At 41.4% G+C, this 11,187-nt stretch overlaps 1 protein-coding gene across 1 annotated transcript; it reads right to left on the reverse strand.

Moving 5' to 3' along the window:
• Window positions 1-7,089: 7,089 nt before the first annotated feature.
• Window positions 7,090-10,886, reverse strand: GCNT3 (glucosaminyl (N-acetyl) transferase 3, mucin type). Its single transcript, XM_066341513.1, has 2 exons — window positions 10,655-10,886; window positions 7,090-9,534 (listed from the first exon to the last, which is right to left on the reverse strand). Exon 2 carries the CDS (start codon window positions 9,478-9,480, stop codon window positions 8,158-8,160), a length of 1,323 nt encoding a protein of 440 aa, XP_066197610.1. The 5' UTR covers window positions 9,481-9,534; window positions 10,655-10,886; the 3' UTR covers window positions 7,090-8,157.
• Between the last annotated feature and the right edge of the window lie 301 nt (window positions 10,887-11,187).

Here is an 11,187-nt window from a genome sequence, read left to right on the forward strand (position 1 = left end):
TACACAAAGCATGATAAGACACAGGAAGAACTTGGTTCAGTTCCAGTACTCACTTAGGTACTCATCCAGGTAACTGATATGTAACACCTAGGCTTTATACTGCATTCTATCAGATGAAACCAGTTCTCAAACTTAGGTTAACCACTGTAAGGCCAGGGGCCACTGCCATTGTCACAGCTGTTCACATGCAGGTTCCCATTAGATTCAGGCAGACGGGTAAAAGAAACAGTGGAGCCAAAAACTGGTGGGCCATTCCTTTATTCTAGCCTCGCACCGGCAGGTGAGTAAACAAACACAGGGCTCCAAAACCCACTCACACATTCTCGGTTCCACAACCAAGATTATCTTCTCTGGTTTTTCCTAGAATCAAAGACCCCCGCCAGTCTCGGTCACCTCTGGTTCCTCATCTGCACACCTTCTCCCTTCTCTCTACACAAACTGGCTTCTCCTTCAGCACTCTGCCATCTTGGCTCCGTTCTTCTCAGCTCACTTGCTCCTTCTTCTCCTGCTCCTTCCTTTTAAAACCTTTTTGGCATCAAAAACCTCTCCTCCCACACGCATTAACATAACAATGACCCTTCCCAAGCAGGAAGGTAATTAACAATTTCACAGACCAGTGCCATTTTTAACAATAAAAGTGAGTAAACTCAAAAAACACAAATTTTATCAACTCATTTGCCCAAAAGCCGCCATGCCCACTTCTGCTTTTGACTGGGCAGAAGTGCAGCAGTCATAACCTGACATTTCCTCCTGTCTGTTCTAATTACTTGTATACACATCACACAGCTGACACTTGCATTGTGCTGTAGGTCAGTGTTTTTTAACCACCAGTCAGGGAAAGAGCTAACCACCCTGATGTAGTATGATGTTTATAGACCCAATGATCTTGGTTGAATTCGCTTATGTGTAGAGTGATGGCTGCTTTAGTGGTCCTCAAAATAATTCTATCTTCACTGGTCTCCAAGTGTCAAAAGGATGAAAACCACTAATGTAGGTATTCTAATTCTCTCACAGTCATCCTCAGACTTTACTAGAATTACAGGAAAGTGTCACAGCAGGAGCTCATACCACTTTGTGGTCTCCCACCTGGCCCCAGTGTTGATCAGCTTACTGGCCTGTTCATGTGGAAGAGAAAATCCATCAACTCATCTGTCAGGGCAAAGGGCAAAAGCTGGACTCTGTAATGAAGAGTCAGTCCTCTTCACATGCATTATTAAATGCTATTTTAACACCCAAATAGTGAACAAAGAATAGCCTCTTTGGGTTTAATGCTAGACTAGTCATTGTTAAGCTTGTTTATTGTGATCTACAGCTAATTTTAGTTCTTGGCAGACATCAGAGTCATAGGTGTGTTGCCATCATTTTTGAGTGTGTCAATTAAATCACTACTAATAGTAAATTTTGAAATTTTAAAACACATTATGTACTTGAATATATTTCAATACGGGAAGCAATCTATGGCACAGTTAAAAAACTTGGACTCATAAAACTATGTGATAAGGGGAAGTACACAGAAGAATCTGCAGCCTTCGCTTTATAGGTTCGTTCTAAAAATACACTCTAATTCGGTGCAAGTTCATCCAGCTATTTTTCATATGCTGTAATAATCAAATATATTTTATTTTCCTACTGAATAGGTAGGTAGAATTTGCATGGGCTGGGGACCAAGGCATTTCACCTTATAAGAAGTGAAGGGACTTGGCAACATACAGTGAAGGATTTAGTAGGATTAGCTTAAAAGAGCATTGTGAAGAAAGACTATCAGCATTATTCTCTCTTAAGTGTCCTACTCTTACTCTCTGATTCTGTGAACTTCCTAAAGTTCTGTTACTAGAGAAACTGGCTTCAAAACTGTTTCTCTTGCCCCTGGGCAGACAGCTGAAATTGTTTTCATTTCTGGAGGTGCGTGGACAGCCCTGATTCTTCGGCTGAATGAACGGACTGCACAGCCATGCTCTGCTTTTCTCCCTCGGCTTTTTCTCTCTCTGTTCCCCAAGACAAACCACAGGAGACCCAAATAGCCAGGCCGATCTTGAAAAAGAAGGAACACAGTAGGAGGCATCATGCTTCCTGATTTCAAACTATATTGCAGAACTACAGGAGTCAAAACAAGTATCGTATTGGCATAAAAATAGGCACAGTTCAGTGGAGCAGGTGAGAGCCCAACAATAAACTCACTGGTATATGGTCAAATAATTTAGGACAAATTTATAAGAAAGGAGCCAAGGATATATATAGAGAAAAGGCTAATCTCTTCAATAAATGTTACTGGGGAAACTGGATAGCCATGTTGCTGAATAAAACTTATGCCATATACAAAAATCAACTCAAAATGGATTAAAGACTTGAGTATAAGGCCTTAAAATTCCTTAAAAAAAAAATAGGGTAAGCTTGACATCAGTCTTAGCAATGATTTTTGAATTTGACAACAAAAGCAAAAATAAGACCGGCTAAAAAGCTGCACAGCAAAGAAAACCAACAAAATGAAAAAGCAACACATCGTGGGCATGACAGTCCACTGTACCCTTGTTACCCATCACCATCCTGTCCCCTCCTGCCTCACCCAGATTAAACTCTGTGGCCCATCATTATGATCAGTTCCTTGCCTATAACTGCCACTCATACTTGCCCCTGTCCCATACTTGCTTGGATAAATCATAAACCTGGGTAAACTCTCTGTCTGCACTATGCTTGTATTCTTGCAGCGGAATGTGGATGTGTGGCTGATTATTTATTAAGCTCACCTGCCATAATGTCAATGAGTCTTTAATGCTGCCTGGTATTTTTTTTTCTTGGTCTAGCTTCCATTCCAGTTAATAACCTGAAACAGTTATTTTATACCTTCTTTTTCCAAACCTCCAGTATCTCCTCCCCCATCCTCATGAGAACTTCCAGGGTTTCCAATTTGCTAATCGGAGAAATACAAATTAAAACCACAATCATCGCCATTGAGCAGAACAGTTAAAATGACAATATTAGCAAGGAAGTGGAGTGAATGCAAGTCTCACACCTTGCTGGTGGGAGTTAAATCGGTAGGTAGATCATGTAAAACTGTATGACAACATTCACCAAAAGTGAACACATGTACACCTCACAGCCTGGCAATTTCACTCCTACATACATGCCCAACTGCAGTGTACACATACGTTCTCTATAATACATGTGCAAGAAGGTACCTAGAAGCACAATTCATAATAGACAAAGTCATCAACAATACAATGAATATGCTATATTCATATAATGGAATATTACACAGTAGTGAGAATCACTGAACTACTATTCTACACAACAACATGGAGGAAGCTCATAATGTTGAGTTTCCAAAGCTATACACAAAAGAAAAGATTTCTTGACAAGGAGAAAATTCTGAGAGGTCCTGAATGACAGCAGGCCAGAGTGGCAGGGAGAGACAAGAGTTAGCTGTGGGCCAAAACCCACCAGGACTGCTTACATTCCTGACTGGGTATTGAAACTCTGAATTAACCTCCAGGTGGCTACTTCTGGGATTCTCTAGAGCAGGGGTCAGGAAACTTTCTGGCTGAGAGAGCCATGAACACCACATATTTTAAAATATAATTCCATGAGAGCCATACAACAACCTGTGTACGTTATGTATTATCCAATAAAAATTTGGTGTTGTCCCTGAGGACAGCTGTGATTGGCTCCAGCCACCCGCAACCATGAACGTGAGTGGTAGGAAATGAATGGATTGTAATACATGAGAATGTTTTATATTTTTAACGTTATTATTATTTTTATTAAAGATTTGTCTGCGAGCCAGACGTAGCCATCAAAAGAGCCACATCTGGCTCGTGAGCCATAGGTTCCCAACCCCTGCTCTAGAGAGGAGCTGACTGCCAGAGGCCACCCTGTGAACTTTCTGGACTGTTGCTCACAACCAATTTAAACCAGGACTGGAAGCCTGTGAAAGTGGGTTCTTAGGGAAAAATCAAGAGTTTGATTTCAAACATAAAAATGGAAATGTCTGCCTGACCTGCGGTGGCGCAGTGGGTAAAGCGTTGACCTGGAAATGCTGAGGTCACCGGTTCGAAACCCTGGGCTTGCCTGGTCAAGGCACATATGGGAGTTGATGCTTCCAGCTCCTCCCTCCTGTCTCTCTCTCCTCTCTCTCTGTCTCTCTCTCTCTCTTTCCCCCTCTCTCTCCTCTCTAAAATGAATAAATAAATAAATAAATTAAAATTAAAAAAAAAAATGGAAATGTCTATTAGACATCTTCCTTGGGGACTACACACCCCAGAACTAGCCCCAACTTCACCTTCTCCTGAACCTTTTATCTATAGCCAGTGTAAATTCTTTCAAAACAACTTACATCTTTCTTCCTCACAATCAAGTTTTGTTTTGTTTTGTTTTATGTGTCCCAGGCATGAAACAGCTCTGGTAACCAACATAGGCATCAAGCTAGGATAAACTAATGACTATATGGCTGACTGATATATGAGCAACCAATCAGGTGTCTTCTTCCCCATTGCCAGGGGGTTTCAGTCGATCTTAACTCCACACTCCACAAAGTCACCTTACATTGTTAAATTCAATACAGTAGTTACTTCTTCATCCTGTTACCAACCCAAAAGAGGGTATGTCCACCAGATGCACAGCAAAACCAAGCACTGAACACCGAGGTTTGCAATGGAGAAATTAAAGTTGTTTTATTTGCAGGGCACCAAGCAAGAATGGGAAGCTATTGCTTAAAACCTGAAGTCCCTGGTGGCTTTTTCAAATTGATCTGAGAGAGAGAGAAACATCATTTGTTGTTCCACTTATTTATGCAGAGGATCGAACCCGCAACATCAGCATATCGGGACATTGCTCTAACCAACTGCTAGCCAGGATTTGATGTCTTTTAATCAACAGGTTTTTTTTAGTTTTTTGTTTGTTTTTGTGGGGTTTTTTTTTTACAGAGACAGAGAAAGAGTCAGAGAGAGGGAGAGATAGGGACAGACAGGCAGGAACAGAGAGAGATGGAAGCATCAATCATCAGTTTTTCATTGCGACACCTAAATTGTTCATTGACTGCTTTCTCATATGTGCCTTGATTGCAGACCTTCAGCAGACCAAGTAACTTCTTGCTCAAACCAGCAACCTTGGGTCCAAGCTGGTGAACTTTGCTTAAACCAGATGAGCCGGTGCTCAAGCTGGCGACCTCGAGGTCTCGAACCTGGGTCTTCCACATCCCAGTCTGACGCTCTATCTACTGCACCACTGCCTGGTCAGGCCTTTTAATCAACAGTTTTTAATAGCAGAGATTGAGGACTAGGAGTTAGGGCATACAGATTAGATAAGCGGAAGCGTTGGCCCAGCAGGCTTCGAAAGGAGAACTTCAGAACTGAGCCATTTATGATAAGATATGGAAAGGAACTTCAGCACCAGACCTTCCTGGACAACAGACCTTTTGCTTCTGGAAGGATTCCAGGGCTTCTGGTTCCCATTAAGTCTGTCCTTTGATTCTACAGTGGGGATAAGAGTGGGGAGTGGATAGAAGAATTTGGTTCTTGGTGCAGCTTGCAATCAAAGTTCTGTCCCCTGACTTGTGGTTTTGGTCTGTTGTCTCTGACAGGCAACTCAGTATCTTGTTAGAAACAAGATAGATAATTTTGAGCTGGTTCTGGGCTTGCACTCATCATAAGTGATTTTCAGCTGCTGTAGACACAGTCAACTCCTTTCCTGAAACACTCTCTCATCCGGGCTTCCAGAACATCACAAACCTAATTTTCCTCTACCACACCAGCTGCTCTTTTCCAATTTATTTTTGTTGTTGTTGTTATTTCCTCTTTATCTTCATGGCTTCTGCATTTTGGAGAGCCTCAAAACTCATTTGGGGGGGCCTCTTTTCTATGTAAGTTCCCTCCTTTAGAATTCTCCAGTTTCATGGATTTACACAACTTTAAGCTAATGAACTCAGAGTCCTGTCAAATTTGTCTCCTCTACAATGTTTCTACTACTCAGATGTCTAATAGGCATCTCCCTTTTTATTGTTTGGAATCAAACTCGTGATTGTCCCCTAAAAACCGACTTTCACAGATTCCCTGCCCTGGTTAATGGTAACCATCCTTCCAAATGATCTTCAGGACAAAATCTTTGGTCATTCTTGACTCCTCCATTTCTCACACAAATAAACCTGGTCTATCAGCAAATCCTCAAATTGAACCTTTTCCAGAATCTGACCACTTCCATTTCTAATGCTGCTACCTTGGACCAAACCACTATTGCTTGTGCCAAGATTACTGCCACAGCCTCCTAACTGGCCTCCCTGCTTGACCCTCACCTCCCAATCAGTCTGTTCTCAATGCATGAAAATCTTAACCAGATTGTGCCAGCCCCTGCTTAAAACCTTCCGGTGGCCTATGTCACTCAGACAAGATGAAGTCCATGTAATGAGTTACAAGAGCTTTCACAGCAACCCTCCTCCCCTGTACTCTAAAGTCTTCTTCCTCCCTTCCTTTACTCTGCTCTATTTGCTTCCTTGCTGTTCCTCAAAGGTGATAGGTGTGTTTCTGCTTCGGGGCCTTGTCAAGTCTTTCTTCTTGGTCTAGAATGCTCTTCCCCCATTGATCCTCATGTATCATTCCTCCATCTCCTTCAGATCTTTACTCAAATGTCACCATTTCCATTAATGGCCTCCGTGATCACTCTCTTTAAAATTTTAAGCATTCTCCTTTCCCACCCCTCTCTCCTAAAGTCTCTAGCACTTCCTTCTATTTCTCTAGAGCACCTGTCTTCTTCTAATACACATACATATTACTTATTTGTTTATTGTCAGTTTCAAGCTAGTATGTGAAGAACATGAGCATGGGAATTTGTGTCTCTTTTGTTGATTGCTATATATCCACAGCATGAAGAACAATGCCTGGTAAATAGTAAAATCTTATTTAATATTTATGGAATGAATAAGTGAGTTATTTCATTGCTTGTCATCCACGAAAGCTGTATAAAATTGACCATATTTTAATCACCATTGTAATAAATGATTCACTAAGTGGAGAAGAACAGATGTTCACTTCAAGAAGAATAGTTAAAGGCAGACAATGTATTTAATGCTTCTTTCCATTTTTAATCCAAATAGTGATCTCCCAAATAAGTTATATTATATGTTCCCAAATAAGATTGTCAACTGCCTTTTCTTCCTTTCTTAAAAAAATTCAACTCAATCAAAAGAACAAAAGTTAAAATAGGGTGTGCATCAAAATGTAGTCATTAAAACGATGCTTGCCAATAGTTCACAAGTCAAAACTAAAGAAGGTAATACAAGCATAGTTGCTTAATTCATTTATAAGATTTTTACTTTCCAGAAAGATGTTTAAAAAACTAATATAACTCAGAGGGTAGAAAAAAATCAACAAATGTGTTGGTTTAATTGTATAATTTCTAAAATAAACTACAAATGAGGGAGAAATTTGACCCTTCTTATATCAAGACCTTACATTATTTAATAAAGAGTACTTTCTATTCACTTGAATGTATTTATAGAAAAAAAAATGTCAAAACTTGGAAAATCCCAGTAGCTTGTTCTCCCAAAATGACAAGTTCATGTTTTAGTTTGTTTATATAAAAAAAAATTTAATTTATTTCACATAAAAACTTACAGAGGAAATTTACTAGAACCATGAGGGATTTTAAATGTAACCAATGAAAAAAAATGTATCACACTTTTATCTTATTTCTGGCTTACCAAACAGAAAGTAGAGGTAGGGCTTTGAATCAGGAGCTATTTATTTTAATATTAATAGTACAAAAGAGAAGGCCCTCCTTCCATCACACACACACCCCACGACCAAGCCTAGAATTGTTAGGAATGGCACCTGCAGAGAATGGAAAAGCTGGACGCCACACATTCAGCTCCAATCCAGGGTCCCCTGCCGCACATTCCTCCTTGACGCTCCCGAATGACTGGTTCTTATTCTCACTCTGAGAAGGTCAGTGGAGGGGCCCTTGGGAGTGGGGTGAGTTATGTCAGTATTCATCCAGGGCGGTAATTTGCAAGGCACCAGAGCTACTTAACCTCACTCCACGAGCAGCCCCCTCACCCTGGGGGATGCCATGGATTCCAAAGAACCCAGCCTCCCACCCCACAGTGTCCCAGCACCTTCTGGGCATGTTTGCACATGTTCTTGCCCCACAGCTAGCCATTCTCAGTGTGTCTCAGAGTTCAGTCCTGTAGATGGCCTTATAACGTAAGTATTCTTCTAAGCACTGAAGAACGTTATCATCCACATTTGGGTCAAATTTGTTGGCAAACAGGTGATGGTTCTGAAGAATCCAGTGGAGGTCCCCAATTCCATAAATACAGACAGCCCGCTGGTGGGTTCCAGAGCAATGTTCATAAGGTGCCCCCCTACTGATGTCTCCTTCATGGTACTGCCACTTCACCAGCCTGGCAATGGCAGCCATGTCCGACACATGAAACTTGGGATGGAAGGGAAAAGAACCAGGCATCCATGGTGCACGCTGAAGGGTGGCCCAGAGGTATTCATCAGGGCTATAGGTATCTTTTGCCCACTCAATCAGTCGTCGGGATTTGGGGTTCTCTAAGACCTGCTGGACAAAGCCTCGAGAAGCCACAATGTAGGCATTCCCCGTGAATATAGGTAAATTATCAGGAGGAGGGTCCTTCAGCGTCTTGGTTATGAATATTTTGTCTGTCACTTCATAGTGATACTTCCAGCGAGATTTTTTGTGCTCAGTAGGTATCTCTGACTCCATACTGTTCTTCCCATTCAACATCTTGAGGGCCAGGACCATCTCAGCATTGGTCTTTATAGGAAAGTCTGTTCCGCACGTATTCAGGAAGTATTTCCATGGCACTGAGCTCTGGAGTAAGTCTTCCATGCAATTCAGGTCAGCCTGAACCCGGGACCAGGAGGCATAAACCACCCGAACCAACTTACTGGCCATAAAGACATTGGGGAAGCATGAAATAATTGCCTTGACTGCCTCTTTGAAAATTTCAGGGGACTTGTCATCTACGTGCACACAATATATGTTCTGAGGGGCATACACAGCTCTCAGCAGCCTTTCAAAGTTTTCAATCTTCTCGTGGACCACCATCGAGTACGCAATAGGGAAGTCTAACTCTTCTTTGCTGAGTGGGTGTTGCATGAACTTCCTTTTGGCCTTAAAGTGCTCACAGTCTCTGGTCATGTTGAAGTAGTCAGTGGCTGTGAAAGTCTCCCGCCTCTTCTTGCCTTCCATCTTGTCTAGGAGAGCCACCGTCGCTGCTTCCTGGTCCCCTCGGATGATTCTAGAACAGTTGATGGATGTCCTTGCTGGTAACTTCAGGGACTTGTACAAAATGTCCCTACAGCGCTTGTTTTGAAAGTCGCTGGACTCCAGATCCAGGGAATCAAAATCACATTTCAATCTGGGAAAAAGTTTCAGAGCAACAATGGCCAGGAGCAAATAGCAGCCCAGGGCCCATAGGTATTGCTGCCGGCAGAGCTTCTTCTTCCACCAAATCATTTTCATGGCATGAGAGGTCAGGAGAGTTAGGGCACAGGGAAGGAGGAGGAGGATGGAAACCTTGGACAGAACAAGACACCTTCGATTACCCATCAACCCTGAATGTGTTCCCAGGAACATCAAGTTCAACTTCAAAGTGATGGCAAAAGCATATATATTTCTTCTCTAGACAAATATCCTCAGTCAAGAACTGCTTAGCAACTTCTTACCCTTGGCTTGCTGACCGAGGTCTATAACCTGACCCTGCAAACTAGCTGATCACGCTAATCAGGACCTGGTTCTACCTCCACCCCAGGAGAAAGAAAGGGAAGCGGAACTGAGCACCTGCTGATACAGAGGTGGGATTAGGAAGAGGAAGTCCCCACCCTTCATTCCCCATTCCTCCCCCCACCCCTTACCACCCTGTTTCTAACATAGCTCTTATCTGGGCCTAGAATTTCTGATCCTTCTAGAGAGAAAATTCATGAAATTCAGACTCTCAGTATCAGTTCTAGAAATTCAAAAGTTCTTTTTTTAAAAATGGATATTTTTTGCTCTTATTTGGCAATTATACATTAGGACATTTTTACCATCTATAATTCAGTGGTAAGATATTACATCTAACCACCATTTAAAAAAATGTTCTTAAAAAAATTGGCTATAATCCAAAAATGCATTTAATCATTCATATAGACAACTCTTAATCTATCCAAATTTAAAAATTATTTACACAGACACAAATAGAGCTATGCATACACAGTATTTAATGAGTACTTTCTATGGGCCAGAAATATTTCCTTACATTGTCCCATTTACACTTCACAACCATACCTAAAATGTAGTATTATTAGGCCTTTTATAGATCGGAAAACAAAAGCTAAATAACATGCCAAATATCACATGTATTATAAGAAGCAAATTTGGGACTCAACCAGTCTCCTGCTTCTTTTTTTTTTTTGTCTATAAGCCGAATACTTGTTCCTCCAATCCATAGCTACCTTTCAAAAACAATACAGTGTCCTGAGCACCAGATACTGTAGATAAAAATTCCGAAAAGGAGAGAAAGAGAAACAAAATGTGACATATCCAGAATAATCTCTTTTTTATCCTCTTTCTAAGCATAAGATTTATAATTTCTTTATAATAATTTTTATGGGAATCTAAAAGGAAGAAAAAAATGAAAAATTAAGAAAATTCTCACCTTTTATAGCTTCTTTCCTACTCTGGGAAGCTCTCTCGCCACGGTTTGTTTCTATTCCCAAGGGAATACTGGTTGGGTTCCACAGAAGGAAATGCGGGCACCATATCCCTTTGGTCTTGTAGCTCCTCCAAAATATAGGACGTCCCAGAAATTGTCTCAGGCTCCTCCTTAATTTCTGCAAAGTAGAGAGCAGCAGGTGGCTTGATCACTCACTGCTTCCTGCTCTCCGATAAGAGAGTAAACTTGGTTATATAGCTCAGGAGCATATTCTTAAGAACGAGTCATTCAGGGAGGTGAGTGGAGCAGGAAAAAATGCTGTCAGTATCTGAGAAGGCAACACCTATTTCAACCAAGACAGCCCGGTTTATATCCATGCTTTCCTGCCATAAAACAGTTCATAATGACCTGTCAATGTTCAAGTTTTTCAAGAACTTGAAAACTTCCTCCTCACCCCCCTTAACAAAGAATCATAGAAACACACAGGTATGCCCCCCTGCCTTCTTCTGGCCTGAAGTCCAAGTGTCACTCCACTT

This window comes from Saccopteryx leptura, chromosome 6 (assembly GCF_036850995.1).
Source record: "Saccopteryx leptura isolate mSacLep1 chromosome 6, mSacLep1_pri_phased_curated, whole genome shotgun sequence".
NCBI lineage: Eukaryota > Metazoa > Chordata > Mammalia > Chiroptera > Emballonuridae > Saccopteryx > Saccopteryx leptura.